The sequence below is a fragment of the Piliocolobus tephrosceles genome, chromosome 11 (genome assembly GCF_002776525.5).
Source record: "Piliocolobus tephrosceles isolate RC106 chromosome 11, ASM277652v3, whole genome shotgun sequence".
NCBI classification, from domain to species: Eukaryota; Metazoa; Chordata; class Mammalia; order Primates; family Cercopithecidae; genus Piliocolobus; species Piliocolobus tephrosceles.
Genome location: NC_045444.1, coordinates 99,883,981 through 99,907,755, shown reverse-complemented (window position 1 = coordinate 99,907,755; position 23,775 = coordinate 99,883,981). Strand labels below are relative to the sequence as shown.

The 23,775-nt window shown below is 34.7% G+C and overlaps 1 protein-coding gene across 3 annotated transcripts in view; it reads right to left on the bottom strand.

Moving 5' to 3' along the window:
• The window catches only part of SPAG16 (sperm associated antigen 16), a 1,175,325-nt gene that overhangs the window by 940,183 nt on the left and 211,367 nt on the right, over nucleotides 1-23,775 (bottom strand). For all 3 annotated transcript variants that reach the window (XM_023220360.1, XM_023220353.2, XM_023220369.2), the window contains one exon: nucleotides 21,707-21,834. In XM_023220360.1, coding sequence (XP_023076128.1) covers nucleotides 21,707-21,834 — 128 coding nt within the window. The remainder of the gene's footprint in view (nucleotides 1-21,706; nucleotides 21,835-23,775) is intronic.

Genomic DNA, 23,775 nt, shown 5'->3' with positions numbered 1-23,775 from the left:
TAGAACAGATAGCATGACATCAGGTATAGCTTTAAAAAGAGTTAGCCACATGCATTACAACCAGACTCCATTAATGAATCTCCGCAGGTTCCAGGAGCACTCTGAAGGCCCTAAAGAACTATCCTGCTGTTAAAATTAATACCCATGGAAGATAAGAAAGCTGAGGATATCGGGAATTACCAGCAGCAGTTTGGGGCTACTTTGAGACTTGGTGGGGAGGGCGGAGGTAGCCATAATGACTAGGTTTGATTGTTGGCAGCCTGTTTCAAGTCAATGAGGATTCAAAACTTCCAGTTCCCCACAAACGTAGGAAGCGCCTGGAGACGGTACTCTATAATCTGTTCAGCAGAAAGTAATGATATATGATGGGGGATACTTATTTTGGAAAATCCTGGCAGTGTTTGATGAAACTGCTAGGGGCCAGATGGAGGCAATCTGACCTGCACAGCACTGGGCTCTTAATCTCTTGATTTAGCAGCCATACCCTTCTCTTGTACAAAGGTCCGGTGACAGCTCCAATCTCCTTCTACCAGAACTTTTAGGCTATAAATTAAAGTGCCAATTTACACAAAGTTTAGGCTATGTGATGTTAATCAATAGTTCTCAATCTTTCATCATTTTTTCCAGTAATTATATAGGAAGCAGTTCCCTCACATGGTCTTTAGTAATTATACAGGAAGCACTTCCCTTACGTGGCCTGATAGGTTTAGGGCTCTGCAGCTTGAGTGCAAAGAATTTTTTTCTTGCAATATGATATGACAACTAATGTTTACCTTGTTTCAAGTCCATTTTGTCTGTCTCTCTAACTTTATCATACTACAGAAAAATCAGTAAATGTGTATACTCCACTTTGTTCAAAAGTCTAGTTTGTTTGTTGTTTATCTTCTTTCCCCTTTATATGCTTCTTTCCCATATCATTGAATTTTGTATGCATTCTACCTCTTACCGACTTTTCAGTGCCATTGAAAATTTGTTGCACTGCTGCAAATAACATACTATGACTGTTATTTATTGATAACCATGGCTGTTGTGATTTTAGCTGATTAAACTAAAACATAATCTGTGCGTCTCTCTAAAAGGGGAGTAATATATTTTATTTCATTTTTCTCCAGAGAAGAAAAAATAGACATCTATAATGTTTTTCTGGGCTTCAGAAAGAAAACAAAGCTTAGAACTAAAGTATTGTGAGTGCAAATGTTTTAATAAAAAATGAGATTTTGAAAAAAATCTGCTTTTCTATTTTATTGTTTGTAGATTGGCCACCCTGTTTATAGCTCTAAAATATGACTTTACATGTATCAAGGGTGACAATAGAATGAACATGAGACCCTTAAAGGAAATACGATACTGTAATTTTGAAAGGCAAGAAATATCACCAGAATAAGTTTGATAGTAGAAAATTTTAATTTAAAATATAATGCTTAAAGGTATTGTTACATCAAGAGTAAGAAATACCAGAGAAAAACAAAGCAAGATACACATACAAAGCACAAAGGCCCTTTCTTGGTGGCAACTATTCTTTTTGATATGCTTGAGGGTGAAATAAGATTTTTTTTAAACAAGGAAATAATAGGCCAGGCATGGTGCCTTACGCCTTTAATCCCAGCACTTTGGGAGGCTGAAGCGGGTGGATCACGAGGTCAGGAGATCAAGACCATCCTGGCCAATATGGTGAAACTCTGTCTCTATTAAAAATATAAACATTAGCTGGGCGTGGTGGCAGGCACCTGTAGTCCCAGCTACTCAGGAGGCTGAGGCAGGAGAATAGCTTGAACCTGGGAGGCAGAGGTTGCAGTGAGCTGAGATCACGCCATTGCACTCCAGCCCGGGTGATAGAGTGAGACACTGTCTCAAAAAAAAAAAAAAAAAAAAAAAAAAAAAAAAAAAAAAAAAAAGAGAAAATAATAATTATGCTATAGAAAAATCTAACATTGATTCTCTTAAACTGAATTTTGCCTTTAGAACCAATTTATTTCAAATGACCCCTAACAAAAATGCAGAATTATAGTTCAAGAAGACACTAAGTGACTTATTTAACTATACATATTTTCCAAATCTTGAAACAATGGTATTTTATTTTAAACTAGGCTTCAAATCATGTTAGTTTTTTCATTGATATTTTAAAAGTGGTGGCATTTGAGAGTCATCCTAGCTCAAAAAATCTAGTTACTTACTGGTGCTCTCTTTGTTTAGTTGTCATAAAAAACTAATAACATCATATAAAAATATTCTGCCAAGTCAGTCTGAATGTGAGTCTATGTGTAAACATCTGAATACCAACAAGATAGCGTTGTATGAAAGACATAATTATAAAAAATAAGTCAAGAACTTTATATTAATCTTTTACTCACATATTCATATACCCAAATGCCATTTAGCATTTTTAATATTTTAATATTCAAAATAACTTTTCCAAAGGGCTTTCAAAATTATGGTGCTATTATTATCATAATTGAGATGTTTTTATAAACCAGAATTACTTATATGGCAGTTTAAACATCACAAAATGAAAAAACAAGTGTTTTAACCTTTGGTTTCAATAAGATGAACTATAAATTGGTTGCAGGATTAGAAATACATTTACTTATTAGAAATATAAGTAATATATGAATTATAACTAGGAAGACATAGGTATATTCCATTAAGTATTTACTATATGACATATGTTTCTCACTTAATCCACTCACATTTCAGGAAAGTTGATGTTTCATGGTCAAGTACACTTGTCAGATGAAAAAATTATGCCTGTACTAAGTCCAGTTATTAACACAAAGGCTGCACAGTCAACAAGTGATAGTGTAGGCAGTGTAACTCGAGAACCCACATTGCTGGTCCCTGAGCTTAAACAAATATCCAAGTTAAAGTTGCTTCCAGTTACATATACCTGAGTCAAATATATTCCATATTATGTTGAAATTTAATATAAATTTATATCTTGCAAGGACCTTAAAGATTCACAATTGGAAGTTCACTGAATGCCTCATCAATAGGTGAGAGCATGTTATACTAATGTACATGATTATCATCTCTAAACAAAAAACGAATGTTAAATAGTTAAAGAACGTGATTAGTTATCTCACTAAATTTATTAAATGTATGCCAATCTATCCAAGTACTTCTTTTAAAATCAAATCAAACTGCAGCTATGTCCTGTTGCTAAGGTTGAGAACTAAAACCCACAAACTACACTAGAAATTTTTCCCATTATGGATGGACCCAATATCTCCAGGAAGGGTTTGAAGTGATGTGAAAATAACTAGGATATCAGGTTTCAAAAAGTGCTATATGAGGGATGTCTGAATTTTCCAGAACCTAGTAAAAATCATTTAACCAGTTAAGAAAAGACTGCTTTTTACAGTTCCTTAAAAAAAAAACTGATTTAAATTTGTGTTTTCACTTAAAGCACATGAGACTAACAAAAAATAAATTAGCATGTTATTGGCTTCAGAATATAACAAAATTGACACATAAATGATAAAAAATATGTTCTACTGGCTGGGCGCAGTAGTTCACACCTGTAATCCCAGCACTTTGGGAGGCTGAGGCAGGCGGATCACTTGAGGTCAGGAGTTCGAAATCAGACTGGTCAAGGTGGTGAAACCCCGTCTCTACTAAAAATACCAACCAATTAGCTAGGCATGGTGGAGCACTCCTGTTTTCCCAGCTACTTGGAAGGCTGAGGCAGGAGAACTGCTTGAACCTGGGAAGTGGATGTTGCAGTGAGCCAAGATTGCGCCACTGCACTCCGGCCTGGGGGATAGAGCAAGACTCCGTCTCAAAACAAAACAAATAAAAAATATGTTCTACTATCTTGAGAGTCATTGCTAACATTTTTGTATTTATCTTTCTAGTCTATCAATAGATGAGTAAATGGAGGATAGATGGATAGATAGATGTATGAATAGAACGGTGGATGGATGGGTAGATATGAAAAACTGCTAATTTCTTTTTCTCCCTTGTTTTTGACCTTAATTCTTTCTAATAACGCATGAAGATTTCAGGCAAAGGTTTAATAAGACATAGTCAATCTCTCAGGGACATCTATGAAACATGCTTATGAGGTCATAAATTATTTTGGTCTACTCTATCTGGAAATAGAAAATATACAAAATATGAAATAGAAAATATCAACATCAGTCAGTTAAAAGCTGTGGAACTTCTAATTATTAGCCTCCCTTATTTAAACTCCCACAGCAAAGCATACGATATGATGGGTATTATTTCTATTTAGTGAGCTTAAAGTATCAATGATATATTATACCTGAAGCTCTTGCCCCAGACAAATGAGTAATCTACTTCTCTATATAAAACTGTTGTCTCTTACCACACATTATTGATTAACGATTGTTTACTTAGAGGAAAATGAAGGAATAACAGAGAGTGGTCAGAGCTGAAGCAGACCTGCCTTCTAGATTCACACAGGTTAGCATCTAAGAAGACAGAAAAGAGATGGTAGCAGCGATTCAGTGGGGAGATCAAATCATCCTGTCCACAAATTAGCCCTATCTCCAGTCAAACAGCACCAGATATCAAAGGTGAGTTTCAATAGACATAGTAACACTTAGAGGTCCGGGTGAGCAGGTTAAGAATGTCTAAAAGATATATTCATAGTTGATAAGGCCCTCTCTCAGGTTACTACATTGCTGAAAAGGAGGACTGACTATCCCAAATAGGCAGAAATGAAAGACTATCATCTACTGAGAACATACCATGCTCCAGAAATAATATCACCTATTATGTAGATCATTTTATCAAATTCTTAAACTATCATGAGATGTGTTTTCTTTTGTTTGGTCTGTCCGGGACATAGAACAACGTTCTGAATACATTTGATGAATATTGCCAAATAAAAGGCTGAATGCCTGATATCAGTGGTAATTTTATTTGTACTATGCAATATTAAATATTACAAGAACAGGGTCTTTAAAACAGCAGTGCCAAAAGTCAGAGACACCAGTGATGGAAACTTGAGCAGCACAGAGGATAATTATTTAGCATCATTCCCTTTCTCTCTGGTAATAATACCCAGGAATTTTTTTTAAAGGAATCTCCCCCCAATCTTCTCCTTTTATTATCAGTTCAAACTTATCCCCACCTTTTGGGTACGTTTTGATAGCCTTCTGTTGATACAGTGGTCATTCTCCCTGGTGACAGTTTTCAACTCCGGGGTAGCACTTAATTTGATTAGTCAATGCAACACAGGGAGGCATTTGCCTAAGCTTGCAGGAAAGAGAACTTATATTTTGTTTCGTTGAAAGATATGGAAAGAGACTCTCTTTTCCTAGAGAGCACAGTGAAAGCATATGAAGTCTAAAATTGCTACAGCCATTTTGCTACCATGAAAGAAGAGCCGAGGATAATGCTGATACCAAACACAGAAAACAGTTAAGAACAAGTACTTGGTAACATCTTTAAGGCAGGAAATCAAACTTAACCTGCAGCTATTCCTACCTCTGATCTTTTAAATTAATTAATTAATTAATTAATTAATCCAATAATTTCATTTCATCTTTAAATCAAATTTTGCTGTATTTTCGGTCACTCGCAACACAAACCATCCCAATTTATACTGGTAGCATGGGATGGCAGCATGGTTCAGGTGATAAATAGTCTTCAAAATGGCCATCAGGAAATCATTTAATATACCTCAGTGCATGAGGAGCTGAGATGAGGGTCTGAGATAAGTTGAGGAAGGATTTCTAATTACCATGAGTTAAAGTGGTCCATAAGTGAAAAAGGTATAGAAGGAAATTAGACAGACAGAATTATTTTTTTACTTTAATATAATAAAAATATATCTTCACATACTTGGGATAAAATTTATTAAGTGAAAGCATTTATACCTATCACATTATATCCTGGAATTATGAAATTTATAATGTATATATATTTTTATAAATATTAATGGAATATTCCTATGTTTACCCTCACATATACTCTAGTTCAAGAAGATAAATTCACTACAAGTCAATAACTAAAATTATTTACATGTTTCTATATAATACATAGAAATAAAAATATTATTTTGTCAAGAACTATCTTCTCATCTAGTGTCTTTATTTCCTAAAATTAAGCACTTAAATAGATTGTAGTTTAATTCTAGAAGGTAACTTAACCCCAGAAATATATTGCACCCATAAATATCTAATGCAAATAGGAAAAGTACAAAAATCTCATAAATTATAAAGAAATCCAAATGAAGCAGACCAGTATGTAAAACTCTATATTAAAATATAGTCAGCTGTGTTATTTATAAAAATGATGAGATAAATTATTATATAGGATTTATTAATATTAATCAGATATATAAACAAGGATGGAATGGCTAACACAGAAGAGTCACAAGGTCTTAACGGCATAAAGCAAGTTTCAGAACAATCTTTATATGATCCTGACTGGGTGTAGAGGAATGGGGCTTGTAGGGATTTCTAAAAGGATAATAGTTATCCAAAGTGTTAACAGGGTTTGTTTATCTGTTTTATATTTGAAAAGTGAAGTAAAGGGGACCATGTATTACTCTATTAAAAAAAGAATAAACTCATTTTCATTTAAAAAAATATACCTAATTAAACATCATTATCTCTAAATACAAAGCTGCCACAAGTTGTATGTAATTATGCATTTAGTAATTTTATCTGCAATTAAAAGTTGTCGCTATCATCAACTCCTTCATCCTACCCAAATAAATACTAATTTATGTTTTAAAATATTGTTAACTAATATTTTCAATACCAATATTATAACAACACAACCTTTCAAAATAGAATACCAAAAAACATACATTTGTATGGTAGAGTAAATCTTGCAGAGTGATGCTACCAGAATATAGTAGAATTTTACTCATTATCTCCAAATAATTTAAAAAAGAAAAACAAAACTAAAAAAAAGTTAAAAAAAAATGTGTTCACATATAAATCTCATTTCAACTGCAGCTGGTAGTTTTGACATTGTACATTTGAAATTGATATCCCTTATCCATTTCTATAATACTATTTAAATCTCCATTATATATAATATGTGCAGTCCGGGTGAAATTAAAGGTCATAGTTGTCAAGTAGAAAGGTCTACTTATATTTATACAAAACATTTGCTGTTATAAGTGATAATAAATACCAAAATGTCACTGATACAAATGATATTTTGAATGCACACCAGTACTTAAATGCGCGTCCTCGAACCAAAATAAGTGTTTATCTATGCTGTGGAGCAAGTCTGAGGGGGAAAGACTGTGAGACGCAGAGCACACTGCCTTGGAAAATTCTGAAGGGCATGAATATTTTGTCCATCTGGGCAAGTCTGTAGCACCCTGGCAGGCAGAGCCTAAGATTAGGTGAAAGTAAATGGGCTCCTATAAATATATGCATTTTGCACATCTCTACAGGGACATTTAGCCAGAATTCAACCTCACTTGATTATAGCTTGGAGCTTTTATACATTTCCCTTTTTTCCTATTTCCCCACCTATTTTCTTTCTTACATCTTCATAGAAGATACAGTTTTATAGCCTAGCAGCTTGCCATTATGTAATGGTTTCCAGTTGCTTTAATTCTCGCTAGTTGTTTTAAATAGCCCCTTTTTCAAACTTCAAGTGGATCCCTATTTCTTTTATCTTTAGTCTCCCTATTTCCAACAAGCCTTCTTTATCTTCTAATATAGTTTTGTTTACTAGGCATATAAAAAAATCCCTAATTGTCTTTATTTTTACATTAAAAATAATTTTTTTGCCCTCAAGTTAAACTTTTTTATTTGCTGTCTTCTACTTTGTTTTAAACCTCTCGATTTCTTTTATTTAATACCTTTAATCTTTATTTCTTAAAATGTGTCTCTGATTAAAATTTAAAGGTGTTTTGTTTCTGTTACTGTAACCAGGGACCTGGGTTTTAAATATCACCCACTTTCTTTTTCTTCCGTCCCTCCACTTTCACTTCTTCGTTCCTTCCCTCTCTACACACTGCCCTCTGGTAATGCATGCTAATCTAATTATGCTCTTGCATAAGAAATTTCAGAAGCTAATCTTGCTACAAACCAGGCATGCAACCCCTATAGAGTCCTCCCCCTTAGGAAGAGTCACAAACAGTCGTTCTACTACCACTGGGGAGAGTGAATATAATGCTAATCAGACTTCCAGGCCAGTAACAACCCACAAGATAGCCACGAGAACAAGACACGCAGACCCTGCACCCTGCACTACTCCCACATGTCTCCCATACAAAGTTCCCCTTAAAAATTCCTATGATAAGCTGTAAAATTTAAGATGGTGTTTTAGAGCACTAGTTCACCATGTTCTCCGTGTGCTGGCTTTCCAATTAAAACCTGCTTTTCCCCCCCACCAACCCTCACCTCCTGTGTTTGGCTTTCAGGTTGTGAGGAGCTGAACCTGGGTCTGGTTACATTTCCACATTTTAATTTATTTAATTGTAACTCTTAATCCTCTATTTTTTACCATTTCACTTTCATTTACCAATTTCCCTTTATTCCTTGTCACAAAATTGTTCTTGCTTAATGATTTATTTTTAAGGACAGTACTAAGCTAAGGGAAAATTTCCTCCAAACAAGAAAAGTTGGTAGCTTTGTCCCCCAGGTTTCCCTGTGTCATTCCTTATGAGCACAAGTGGGCATTAGCCTTTTTATGAATAACTCTCCAAAAAGAAAAGGTTGATCTCACCTTAGAATACTGAAGTCACATTACAGGCTAAACCAGACCTGAAGGGCATGAGGGGTGGTGAGGAGCAATGGGGCTATTGCTTCACTTCATCATCAAATATTCTTCTAAAGTGGTGCCTTTTCAGTATTTTATGGTAACATGCCAACATGACATTTTATGGCAATAAATGGAAGCACTGTGAAAACAAGATGGTGAAGCACATAAAGAAGGTAGGCAAAGAGCCTTTGATTTTCTTTCTGAGGAAATAAACATTTCAATGTCTTCACCCGTTGCTTAACTCATAAATTCTCAATCAGAGCAAAGCTGCCCCAACAGAGGCAAAAATTGATTCATAGGGGAGGTGAAACAATATTAGATATTAGAATGTTTTGTGGCCTTCCAAAAGTCCAAGGTACATAAACAGATACATAGTAATCGGTACTATCAAATTTTCATGACATACAGACAGGAATCAAGGGTAAATGTCTACGGTTGTGAAAGTGGCTAACTCATATTTATTAAGAAGAGTCTTTAAAACTCACCTATATTTGACCCTTCTGTCGTACATATGACTTGACTAGAAAATGCAGGCTCGTCGTTTTCTAGGAACCTATTCATTCATCAAGCCACTGTGTTTTAAGTGCCAACTATGTTGTCATAAGCTATACTATACTAGAATATGTAAACAAGAGCCAGTTCTTTCCCAAAGAAGTTGATAGCCAGTGGGAGATTCAGATACTCAGATGGGAAAGTGGGTAACTGCTATATACACCTCTGTAAAATGGATGAAAAATAGTACCATATTAAAGAATTGTTCGTAAGGATTAAATAAGAAATTATGTGAAAAGCCTTTAACGTGATTGGCTCAACTTTTCGAAAAATGTTCATTGTGATCATCATTGTGGTAGCACCATCCAAGTTTTAAGCATAACCGTTTGCTGATCTCTTAATAGAGATTAATAAACTAATTCATAAATCACATTTTTATTTAGCCTATTATTTCAAAGTTTCTACTTTCATCTAAATGACTTTGTAGTAGGGTGAACAAATAAAGAGTAAAATATTTTTATTTATAAACGTGGTTCCTTGTATGAAAGGCACAACTATTGAAACAGGTGCGGTGGCTCATGCCTGTAATCCCAGCACTTTGGGAGGCTGAGGCAGAAGAATCGCTTCAGCCCAGGAATTTGAGATCAGCCTGGGAAACATGGGAAGATCCCGTCTCTACAGAAAAAAAAAAAAAATTTAAAAATGGCTGGTGCATGCCCGTGGTCTCAGCTACACGGGAGGCTGACAGGAGGACTGCTTGATACCTGGGGGTCCAGGCTGCATTGAGTCCTCTTCATGCCACTGCGCTCCAGCCTGCGTAACAGGATGAGATTCTGTCTCAAAAAAGAACAGCAACAACAACGAAGACACAACATTTGAATTTTTTTAGAGGTTTTACTTACTATGTCCTATTCCAGAATAAAAGCCACTATTTAAATTTAAAAATAACTTTGGAAATAGCTAAATAAAAATAAATGTATGTAATTCTTAAACCACTTTGGTTAATAGCCTAAGACATCATTTGATTGGCTACTTCAGTATCTAAATCTATTAATTAACAATTTTCAGGAATTTTTTTGTTGGCTTGTTTTTTAGAAAGAAAAATAAGTAAATAGCAATATGACTAGCAGTAAAGATTAAAATCAATAAAATTACTTTTCTAGAACAACTAAGCTTTAGTATATAGTAAGTCCAATATCTCTTTTTAATATCTAGATAAACATTGCAAATAAATGTACATTCTCTGCCAAGCACAAAAAGGAAAAGTATACTCTACTGTCATGTAATAAACAACTAGACTTAAATGTACTACAACATTTTGCACAAAAGGGGAAAAGGTCTCAAAATTTTCCCTAAGAAATTACGGTAGTTATTTCCCAATCACTCTGTTTAAATACACAGAGCAGGTCTTAAGACATACAAATTCAGCTTCCTCTGAAGAAAACTGCTGGCATTATCATGTCAGTTCCCTGACAATGTTTTGCATGAGAAAATATTAGGAAGAAGAGCTAGAACATTTTGGAAATAGATGTATATTTTTTTTCACCAACTGCTGTTATTTCAGTTTCCTTAAGCATAAATATAAAACAAATGCAGGTAAATTCTTTCTATTCCTAGATCACAATTTCTCAGGCAGTTATTATTATCAGCTTAATAAATGTTCAATGTTATTACTAAAGCAAGGAAAATGATACCTAACATAACCAATTTGTTAGGCTTCTTGAGAAGTTGTTGTTAGCCCAATTTAACATAACAAAATGAAAGTTATAAAACTTGTCAATGGTATCTGCAAGAATTATTGCAGATAGAAGTTACCTTAAAAGATTTAGTCTAGAACTCCCTGTTGAGATCAGGAATGTGCAGTCTACGGCCATTCCACACTCAACATGCCTTGTCTCATCAAAACTTGGAAGCTAACCAGGGTTGGACCTGGTGAGTACTTGGATGGGAGATTAGAAATATACAGGTACCTTTTCTCCTGTGCGAAAGGTCTCTCCCCTCACCAAGAATTACCCATGTGTTTGCATACCATAAAATATATATCTCATTACCCATGACCTACACAGTTTCAACTTTCTTATTCCTTTCCTGATATTACTCTGCTGTGATTAGGAGCTAGAGCAGTTTGGAAACTAGGAGGCCCAAGTCTTTGCTCAGGCACCTTTCAATTCCTTCTGAAGAAAATATGCAAAAAGAACTCAGGTTAATGCAAACTAGTTAATCTCCACTCTCAAATATGACAGCAGGACTCCTTCAACCTATTACCTACAACCCCACTCCAAGGCCTAAAATAACATCGGTGGCTCTCTATCCTTTTCTTCTAGGCCCACGGTCAATAATTGGATCTCTATGTTGTACTAGCATTATGATAAAAAGAAGCACAGAAATAAATCCCTGTCTCTCTCTCTCTCACTCACCGTTTTATTCCTAATGTTTAGAACATAAGGTAGGAATTGAGTATATAACTATTAAATAAATGAAGAAAACCAAGGGGAAATAACTGTGTTTTTCTCAATTCAAGACTACTTTTCTCCTCTCACATAAAGTTGCAAGTTTTAGCAATATGACCCAATTATATTCTTGGCCTTCACCAAATCAATTATCTTCCTCCTACTGGTGGTCTTATTGAAAAAGGGAGGAGATTTTGACTACATTTTACTGTATATCTGTGACATTCATATATCAAATGTACCTGAAATGCCTAGTTTTCCTTTCATATACTCATCAGTTGAAAAATCCTAAGCCCATGGATTCAATCCAGAATATACAGTATACTCTAAATTTATATTTGTTACTGGGTTTCCCCACAAACGCATTCTGTGGGTCTGTCAGGTGTATCCTCACTCCCCAAATGGAGAATGATATAAAATACAGATGCCAAGAGAATCTGATTGGATAGTTAAAGAATAGAACTGAGAGATTATGGAGTGAAAAGCCAGGTGTCAGTTTAGCAAGCTCAAGTTTAAAGGTTAATTGGCTGTCAAAATTCAGAATCAAGAAAGCCAAATAGATGAGGAAAAAGCAGAAGATTCAGGAATCCAGTGAAAGTCTTAGGAATACTAAAGAAACCAGATGTCTGGAAACCAGGAGGAGAAAGTCCATATCAGAATTGGAGAATGACTGTTGAGAAAACAGATAAGCGAGAGTAAGAAACCTAGAAATTTGAGCGAATAAGGCAGGCTGAAAAAAAAGGGGTCCTCTTTGTGCTTTCTGAAAAGTGTGAGAGAATTGGGTCATGAGCACATGACAGAAGTAACTCTTATTATTATGAGAGTAGTGTTTATAGCTACCCTATAGGCACAGAGAATGCCAGTTATGGTTACGATAATGAGTGGGCAAACTGCACCACAGGCATTCATAGAAATTTCTTGATATTCAAGCTAAATAAATTTTAAAAGATAGGGTGACTGCTGGTGATACCTAGGTTATAAGTAGATAATATACAGTATGTTGAAAAACCTGGCTATGGAACAACAGACAATCATAATAACTTAAGTAATGCATTCATGCTTTCAACACATACTAAGTCACCTCCTATCTATCAGGGACTATTCATAATGACAAGATATGATCTGTGCCCTTAAGAGTCCTTACTGGGGTGTTGGGAGACATAGACACAAAAATAAATCATTGGGAATCCATAAGATCTGTTCTATGCACCCCTATATTATGCATTTTCTAGGCTATGTACCTAATATCAAGAGTACAGAAAGGGGCTCTAGTTTAGTATGGAAACATACTTTAGGTTGCTTGAATATTGACAAGTAGAAAAAGGAGGTAACATGCATAATGGTGAAAGGAACATGAGCCAATGCATGAACACATGAAGGGATTTCTTTGAATGTAGAGCATAAGGGGTGCAGAAGCAAAGGACACAATAGAACTAGTAAAAAATGGGTTAGAGCTACATAGGGAAGAGTGAAATGTGTCAAGGGCTTGAAAAATAAAGATTTTAAAGCAGAAATAAGATATTGGATCTTTATTTTAGAAAGACTACTATGACGGCAGTAGGGAGGATAAGTTCCAGTTGGAGGAGTGACTGGAGGCAGACCATAGGAAGCTGCTGGAGAAGCCTAAGTGACAGATGATGGTCTTTGACAGACGTGAATGACTGAATAACTCATTTTGGACATAAAATACACAGGCTTAAGTGATGGATTGCATGTGATAAATAAGCGGTAAAGAGGATGTTAAAAAGACTCACAGGTCATCTTAGGTGACCATATGGATGATAATAACATCAAATAAAATGGGAGAAAGTTGGTGAGCATGGAGAGGAGGAACATGATGAAAAAGGAGAGCTGGTATTGAGACCTGCTGAATTTGAGGTGCTCACAAGATATGCAAGTTGAAATGTCTTATTTCATGAGGTACTCTGAATTAATAGTCATTGCAGTGTAGGATAATGTCAGGAGTTTAAAAGTTGAAATGAGAGCATCAATATTGTTTATATATTAGGTATATAAATCTAATGAAAGTTGTATTACTTTCTATTGGACTATAAAAGCCTTTTTAATACGAAAAATTTAATGATATAAACCAATATGACCATATCATTCTAGTTATGGTCCTATAAGAAATTGCCAAAATTGGTTTAAGATTTAGATCTATGACACAAGCACTGATGTTTACAACCCATTCATCATAAAAAAAAAAAAAAAAAGTCAATTATGGGATACCATTCCACATGCATTGACTTTAACATGGACTAAAGACATTGGTTTCACCTCAACTTGCCAAGACATTGGCAAGTGGCAATTACTACTGCCATTACCTGATGGGTGCTTCACCTAAATCAAAACTACTGATTGCTCATACTTCACCAGTTCTTGTCACCTTTAACTATTTAAACAGAATAATGAGTACAGGTGTGAATATAATATAGTTTGAAATACTAAATAAATTTTCAAAGAGAACAAGAGATATATTGGTATTTGTTCTAAACCATCTTCTCCGACATTCTGCATTACAAAGATTAACCTTTGCTATGAACTTGCATTTCCCTTTCTATTACACAGTATGAAATAGGAAATACCAGTATGTAGCTAAGGAGGAAGCTGGAGTGAGAGATGCTTTCCATATTTATTGGACTATTCTTAATGTATTGTCAGTCCATGGAAATAGACCTGCCTTACCATAATAATATACTCCAGAAAAAATTTTATGTAAAAATGGAATGTCTTAATTTTTCAAAAACTGAAACAATGTCCTAAGGCAGGAAAACATAGTTTCATTTCTTACTAACCGTAGTTAAAGGGTGGGATTTTTATATATTGTTGGCACTACACATAATTGCGGTATATAATTATAGTATGTCCAACAATGCCTTCTTGTAGGTCACTGTGGTTATTACTATAGATCTAGATAATTAAAAGGGAATGAAAAATGTTTATAGTCCCAGAAGGGCAACTGTCGGTCTATCACCGAGTCTGTGAAACGCTGGAATTGAAAATGCTCTGTGCATCATCTGTGACCAATGTTAAAGCCTTTCCATAATTTTAGCTGTGAGTTGACCGTAAAAAAAAACAAAGTAGAACACCTTCTGGAAGATGACAGCTGCTCAGAAAACCCAGCGTCTAAACAAACGTACTTTAAAGTTGAAGACAGACACATGCAGTGGCTCTAAAGACAATCTGAAATAAATTGAAAATCTAATCTACTAATTAGATAATGTATTTATTCATAGAACATACCCCAAAAAGGTAAATAGCTCATTAAAATGAATGTTTACATTTGCTGCATATTGTACACCTTTCTTCTTAAAATTTAATGGCATAAATATTATTATTTAATAGAAGCCAGGTGAATACCTTAGTACTTTGATAATAAACTATAAAACTAGCAGAATTTATCTTTATATTATAGAAAATATTTTAAATTATTCTGTAAAATACTTATAAATAATGATCGCAAGTGTTTTAATTGTATGTAATTATCACCTTCCTAAGGGGAATTTTCTTGAAGCTTAATGGAGTATAAATTATTTCTCTCAGAAATGCAAAATTTAAATATAGACTTTGCTCTAACATATTGCTTGTTTGTTTTGATGGGATATAAACATGAAAATTACAACACAATTTAAACTTATAAATATCCATTGGAAAATACAAATATCTATAATTATTTTCAAGATATTTAATTTCAAAACTCATATTTTAAAATGTGAACTTATTATGAAAACATAGAATTTAATATGTGATTAATTATGAAAACATATAATTTAACTAATATAGTTTAGATATGGATATATATAATTAAGTACTTAAGCTTTATACTGTCTCACGTCCAAAAGTTACATTTCTATAATGCCCATATTTTCACAGTAAAAGCTACTTAGTAACTTTATTTCTGGTGTCTGTTTCAATTAAAATACATGAAATAGTACCGACATGAACCTGTTCGCTAGGTGGCATACACAATTGTGAACTTTGCTCACAGCACAGTCCAAGGTGTCCTATGTATATCTAAGTTCATTTAGTTTAATTACCATCAATCGCTTAACATGTCAAACCTGTCCAAACCTGTTCCTCCCTTAGTCTTCCCCATGTAAATTAATGGTCACTTTATTCTTCCTGTTCTCAGGCCAAAAACCTTGGAATCATTCTTAAATTCTTTCTTTCACTCCACAACCAGCCCATCAGAAAATCCTGTCAACTCTCCTATCAAAAAAATAATGAAAATCTGACTACTCATTAGCCTCTATATCACTGTCAACTTAGTCCAGGAAACCTTATAATTTTCTTGGATTACTGAAATAGTTGCTAACTAGTCCACCAGCTTCTATTCTTAACCCCCATAACAGCATAATTTCTTCACAGCAGTTACAGACACTTTGTTTTTACCTATGTAAAATTGCATAATTCTTCTGTTCAAAATCCTCTAATACCTTCCTAACATTCTCAGATTAAAATTCAAAGTCCTCTTTACTATGATTTATAAGACCCTAAGTCACAGCCTCTTTGATCCCCAAGTATTTAATTTTATATTCCCCCTCCTATTCTCCAAGCTCACTTACTCTGTCCATGCTGGACCCCTTGCTGTTCCCGCAATATTCTGGATATGCTCCCATCTCAAGGCCTTGCATTTGCTATTCCTTCTGTCTCTAAGTTTCTTCCTAGTGCTCCACATGTCTCACTTCATCACCTGCGTCAGGTTTCCCTCACATATCACTTTCTCAAAAAAAGTCCTGGCCACTCTCTTTACAACTGAATTCATACTACACTCAGTTTCCCTCTGTCTCGCTTAATGTTTTTCTATAGCATTTATGGCCATCAAATACAGTATGTGTTCACTATTGGCTTATTAACTGTTCCCTCAATCAATGTAATCTCCCTCAGAACAGATTTGTGTCTGGTTAGTTAACTGCCCAGAATAGTGCCTGACACATGTTCAATAATATTTTTGTGTGTGTGAATGAGTGAATGTGAAAATGTCTTCAATCTTTTTATTTTTAAAATTCATCTATCATGTATGGCCTAACATCTAATTTCACAAAGAGATAGCCCATTAGTCTGGAAAATTAAAGCTTGATAAAGTTTGGAGAACTCTACAACCAACAAATGTTTCAGGGAACCATGCTTCTTCTATCACATGGCTTAGAACTTTCAAAGTCAACAGTGAATCCCACTGGAGGTCTTAGGGGTTAGGTCTGGAAGTGATGTGCACCGCCTTTGGTTATTTTTAGGCACATGGCCAAATTCCCAAGTTCAATTCCAAACTGAAGATATAATCTCCCAATGGGCTCAGAGAAGAGGAAACTGGACTGGTGAGCATCTACCCATCTCTGCCACACATAAACTAGGAAGACACTTGCGTGCCTACTGAGAACCAAGAATGAAATAAAGTAGAATGAAAGGACTGAACGTGACTAAGAGAGTGAGGAGTAAAATATTAGCTAGATTTTTCAGGCACTGCCTCTCTGAAGAGGTAACATTTGAGCTAAGAGAGGTTAGAATGAGCTAGACATGTAAAAATTGGAGAAGTAATACGGGGAGTCCATGGAGAAGGTAGTGGAAAGACCTTGGAGTAGAAATAAGTGTGGTATGTTTGCAGAATAGTGAGAAGTCTGGTGTCGCTGAGGAGATAGGGAAAGGGAGAGTAGGAGAGTATACAGCCAAAGAGGTAGGCAAGAATCTCATCTTGCAAAGGCCACACAGTAAGAAGTTTGGGTTTTATTTTTTCAACAAGCAGAAGACGTCATTGTGTTTAAAGCAGAAAATCTGATGATCTGATTTACATTTTAAAAATGTGTTCAGCTATTGTGACATGAGCAATTATTGTGAGGTAAGACAGGGTAAATTAGGAGGCTTTTGCAAGAGTATGAGAAATGACCATAGTAATACAGATAGAAAGAAGTGGGAAAACATTAAATATATTCTGGAGGAAAGGCTTATCAGACTTTCTGGTAGATTTAATGGTGGGAATTGCAGGGTGAGAGAATGAGGAATTTTTTAAAAGACTCCTAGGCTTTTAGCTTAAGTAAGTTCACACAGATTTGGTACTTTCGCAAAAGTGAGGAAGGTAAGGAGAAGATTAGGTTTTCTGGGGGGAAACCAAAGTTATTTTTTGGACAGATGAAAATTTGGAGAAACCTATTAGATATTCAAGCTCAGGAGAGACGTCATGGTAGAGACACCACCATATGTAAAGTATTTAAAGCCAGAGAATGGAAGAAGCCACCTGCAAATGAGAGTGAAAAGAGGAAGCTATAAAGTTGAGTCTAGGGCCAACCTGTCAACCAGAAATCTGGCCAGAGAGGAGCAGCTCACTGAAGATGCTGAGAAGGATATGAGCCTGGGGGTCAGCAGGAATACTAGGAGCTAGCAAATAATAGGAGTCAGGAGAGGAAAAGCAGGAGTGGTCAGTTGTACTGACTGCAGCTCAGAGGTGAAGAAAATGAGAACGAGTGAGAGATGACGGGTGATGGACACGGGGCGCGGCTAATGACTGGCAAGAGCAGTTTTGGGAGAGGAAAGGAAGAGAACCTGATGGCAGGAGAGAATGGTAAGGACAAGTGGAGGGTGTTAGTTAAGTCTGCACTTTTGTCAGCCTCCTTAGAGACAATGAGCAGGGTATGAAGAAATAGCATAGGTTTGATGGGGAGTTTTCTGGATAAGAAAAAAAAAAAAATGTTAAACAACTTGGCCACAATGGTGAAACCCCATCTCTACTAAAAATACAAAAATTAGCCAGATGTGGTGGCGGGCACCTGTGGTTCCAGCTACTCGGGAGGCTGAGGCAGAAGAATCCCTTGAACCTGGGAATCGGAGTCTGCAGTCAGCTGAGATCACACCACTGCACTCCAGCCTGGGCAACAGAGCGAGACTCCATCTCAAAAAACAAAACAAACAAACAAACAACTAGTGGCCATCACTGGAAGACATGTTGTAGGCTGATGGGAAGCAACCTGCAAGAGTAGAAGAAAGACATCTACCTAAATCAGAGCTTAAAAACTCTCTTAACTAATTTAATTTAAAATCTTTCTGGTTCTTTGACCTATGAAACCATACTCTATGAAAATGCAAACTAGTAAGACATCACTGATTTTTAAATTACCTGGATTTTAATATGCATTGATTTTATTATGACCTTGTTAGAAAAACATTATAAAAATACATTTTGATAAATCTGTTTTTCCAGAGGAAAAAATACATAATTATTCTGCACTTAAACACAATCTAACTACTTATTTTCATATTTAAGTTTATAGCAATTATCCTAGGTCATGTGTGTCATGCATTTTGTCCCAATCATGGGACATATACTTGTGTATTACTGGCAAAATTGTATGCCCAACTATAAAAGCAGAGATTATTTTTTCATTTTATGTATTTAAAATAATGTGTGGCTTATTCAGCATTTTGTAGTTTGCCTTTGGGTTAACCAGAGCTGACACAAATTCTTTCTTTGTGATTTGCAAGGTGTCTGAGTCTCGTGTATGTGTGTGACTGAGAAGGAGAAAGGAGAGACAGAGAGAGAAAAATAACAACTGCCTTATAGAAATATAAAGGTCAGAGATAGTGTGTGTATATAGCAGCTGAATCCTGGCACTTATAGAGGTTCAGTAAAGCATTGTTATTTATATTATTTCCATTGTCATTATCATTAGTTTTATTGCTGTATTTTTGAAGTTAAGAAAACTATACACCATAGCTGAAGAACTTTCTTTCCACTGATGGCAAATAACAAACAAAAATAAACTTTAAAAATACATAGTCCCCAAGCAAAAAAAAAAAAAACTGTCTTTTTCCTTAAAGAAGCATATAATTGGGTCAATAAACACTGTATTGTAGACTAAGTACTAAGATTCTGTATGTGTACATCTGTAGAGGGGGTGGTATCTGGTTTTAAAATTAAGGACACAGATTATGAAACTATTTGAGAAACACTAATAATTTTAAATTGAGTTTTATATTATGTCTAGTTAAGGATTGGTAGTATAGAATGAGAGTACAGAGAAAGAAGTGGCAGAATAAACTACTACTTTTGCCATGTGTTTGGAAGAGTGACAAACACACATAGCAAAAAAAGAAATAGTAGTATAAGGAAGCAGAAAATGAGACCAATTGAAAATGAAGTAAACGGGCAAAAAGTGTCCCATGTAAATAAGTTGTCCCAAAGTCACACCTTAATCTTATGCTACCCTAAGAGACTAGTGTTTAATTTTCTTTTGCCGATTTATTATTCTACCAATAAACAAACTAATAAGGCTACAACCTTCCCTCCTAATAGGTTAACTAGTGAAGATTGTTACAAAAACATTATTCTTTGAGTTGCAGTAGTAGTAATCAGGACAGCTGTCTTTCCAAAGCCTGGAAATAAATGAAGCTGAAATCCATATTTTGCCTTTGACTAAGAGCTAAATGTTTCCCTCTGTTTCTTCTTCACATTTTCATTTAATAGAAGCTTTTCCCTTAACCTCCACATAATTGCTGTATTGACCAATACGTTCCATTATCTCCGTAAAACACACAAGCTATACTCATTGAACCCCAACTGCTCAGAGCTCTCCAATCACACACAAGTAGACCAGCACTGACTACACTCATCAGCCAAGGTTCATGATTATAAACAGTCACAGGAGTTTGGTCCTAAACCTGTTTATAAGCCAGTTGTGTTTGCTATTGTAGTATTAACATTAGTTATGGTGATGAAATGTGAGAATGATAAACAAAATTGCTTTTGATGAAAATTAATGTTACAAAAAAGTAGGGCGATCAACTGAAGTTGTCTGAAGTTTTTATTTTAGATAAAAGAAATGACAAATTGAAATTGTAGAAGACGCATTACTGGCATGGCTTAGGTAAGAAATATTGTGTAGAATTCCAATCAATAGACATTTAAGAAAAAGTCGTGACCTTACACCAAAAGACTAGCAAATGAATGTATAGGCACTTGTTTTATCTTGAAATAGAACACTAAGGTATAAATGTATCATTTTTACGGTTCCCTTTACTAACAGACCTTTTCAATTCATTCACCTACTGCTTTTGGTCATGACAGAAGTATTCATATGTGCTATGTTCTCATGACATATACCACAGACAACATTCTTGCTACCAGGAAATAATCAACAAATGGGGTTTAGGAAGTAGATTGCACATGCCATATGGTCATCAAGAGCAGAGGAAGTTTTGCAAATAAAAAAAAATACTCACTACAGGTAAAATATATGTGTTAAAGAGTGGTTAATGTCTCTTCTGAGTCATTAGTCCTCCTTAAGAATAATAGGAGCAATTACAAAACAAATGCCATATGTTTTTGTACAAGTCTTAGATTTCTTGAAGATCGGTTACATAAATTTGGGACTGTATGACAAACTGCAAGAAAATAATGTTACTTATATAAACTAAACCATAACGAAAATGATGTATCCATGATTATCAACAAAAGCTGGCCACTTAATTAAATGTAAATGTACCATGGAATTATAAGGTTTATATATGCATATTTTCTACAGAAATATTTTTTAATTTTGAATAAAAATACTATCCATTTTATAAGTTTTAAAATAAATGTTTATGAATATAAATATGCAGATTTTTAAAACAATTTATTTCAATAAATGTTGAGTAATACTAAGTCTCATCTTTAAACCTATGTAATTATAGTTCATAAAATTACAGTCCTCATAACAAGTAAAAATAACTTATTAATGGAGAAAAAGAACATTGGTAAAATTGGTAAGTAAAAAAAACAAATGAAATGCATAGTTGCTGAGATCCTATCTTTAAAGTAATCCTAGAAACTTCTCTACAAATGATTTGTGCATTTTTACTCCAACCTCTACAATAAAATACATAATAGTGCACTTAGTCTGTACTGCCACCAAGTGCTTAAACCAATTACTTTTAAGATTCTTACAGCAGCTATAAGCAAATTCTTTCACTGCTATGAGTAGCAATTTTGAAAGGCTAAAAGCAAACCATGTCGACCATGAATGGCTGTAAGAGTACCAAAATTTTGACATGAAAATAAAATCTCAAAAGTATTAATAAAACATCAAAAATCCTACCAGCTCACTGGAAGTTCATGGAGTCTAAAAATGTTTTTCAGCTTGTAGTCAAATTTTGCTGGAGAAAGATTTTCTTTACAAACATTCAGGTTTGGATTTGGTTGCATATCTATGGGAAATTCTGAATTCTAGAGAAAAATATTAAACAAGAGCTCTGTGTTAAATATTAAAATCACTGCACATGTTGATACTCTGATTTAATACTAAATTATAACATAAACATTATAATTATATTTGCCCAGAATTTACATGAAGTTCTTCATTTCCAATTTCAGTTTTGAGAAAAATATTTAAAAAGATAAAATTTTAAATAAGGCACATATCCATTTATATAACCAATTACAATTCTAAGCCTCAAGCTACATGTCAAAAATTACTTGAAAATACTCCCTATTTGAATTCCAATGAAGCACAATATAGCATTGTCATTTATTATTGGTTAATTGTCTTTTTTTAAATAAGCTTTCCAGGCCCAACAACAATGCCAGCAGTCAAAAGTCCATAATTCTTATGCCCCTTTTGTCCCCTATAAAATGGCAGACTAAAAACACTTTCATTGGGTAACAAAGTTAACATTTGCTAATTGATTGATTATGATTTTCTTTTTAAATCTAAGGACACAGGACTAATTTAAAAACACTTACTGAAAGTAAACCGTTTCTATTAATCCCGTCAAATCACACACATTAGAATCCACATATCATTTCTTGGTCACCTCCCTCTCCACCAAGCAAACTATAGCTACAGATCAAAGAGCATTTTCAGTCCGTGAGAAAGTAGTCCTTGCTCAGTGGAAAAAAGACATGCTACGAATAAGCACTCAACACATAATGAAGGATAGATTAATTGCTTAACTCGACTCAAAAAAACAAGTTATGAATCCCCTACTAGCTAATTCTGTAAAATTGCTCTGACAGAAGGCTCATATCATGAATTTTTGCACCCATTTATGTATTCAAAAATTATTTATCTCAAACATTATTTTAAGCATGAAAAATCTTTCTCTTTTCTTTTTTTTTTTTTTTTTTTTTCATTTTTGAGACGAGACTCGCTTTGAGACGGAGTCTCGCATCCTGTTGCCCAGGATGGATTACAGTGGTGGGTTCTTGGCTCACTGCAACCTCTGCCTTCTGGATTCAGGCAATTCCCGTGTCTCAGCCTCCTGAGTAGCTGGGACTACAGGCGCATGCCACCACGCCCAGCTAATTTTTTGTATTTTTAGTAGAGACGAGTTTCACCATGTTGGCCAGGCTTATCTCAAACTCCTGACCTCCAGTGATCCGCCTGCCTTGGCATCCCAAAGTGATGGGATTACAGGCGTGAGCACCGCCTCCGGCCTGAAATAACATTTTTCTAATTAACAAAATAGTACATATTAATATAGAAATTTTGTGCATTTCATAATACTACAAAAACCCAAAAGCTAGCTTAGTCTCACCACCCAGATATAATTACTATTAACACCGTGGTTTAATTACTTAATATTTTCCCATCTTTCTCTCTCAAGTTTTACAAAATTGCAACCACGCTCTATTATCTTCTCTCATTTTTCATTTATCAGTGCTGCATTTTCACATCATTTAGTCTGTTTTGAAGGAATGATGAATGCCACATTTTACTTATTCAGTGATTTTTGTCTCTCTTATGGTTATCAACGTTATGAACAGAGTATTTGGTCTATAAATCTGCACTTCACTAAGTATATTTCCTTCAAGCATAGTACTAGAACTGTAAATAATTCAAATAGAATAAATATTTGAGAAAAACATGATCCCTTTTCACAGACTGCTTTTTAGAAAAGCTGTACCAATTATACTTCTGCCAGTCACGTAGTACTGTGTGCAATTCACCATATCTTTGTTAATGGCGTATACACACACATGTGCATACACACATGCACTTAAAACATTCCATTCTTTCAATAGTTATTTCCTTTGAATAATATTTATTATTGAGTGTCAATTTTATGATAGGCACCAGTTTCAGTTCTTATAATATATCACTAAACAAAATAGACAAAATTCTCTCCCTTATGGAGCTTACATTCTAAAAGAAGTAACACCTAGGGC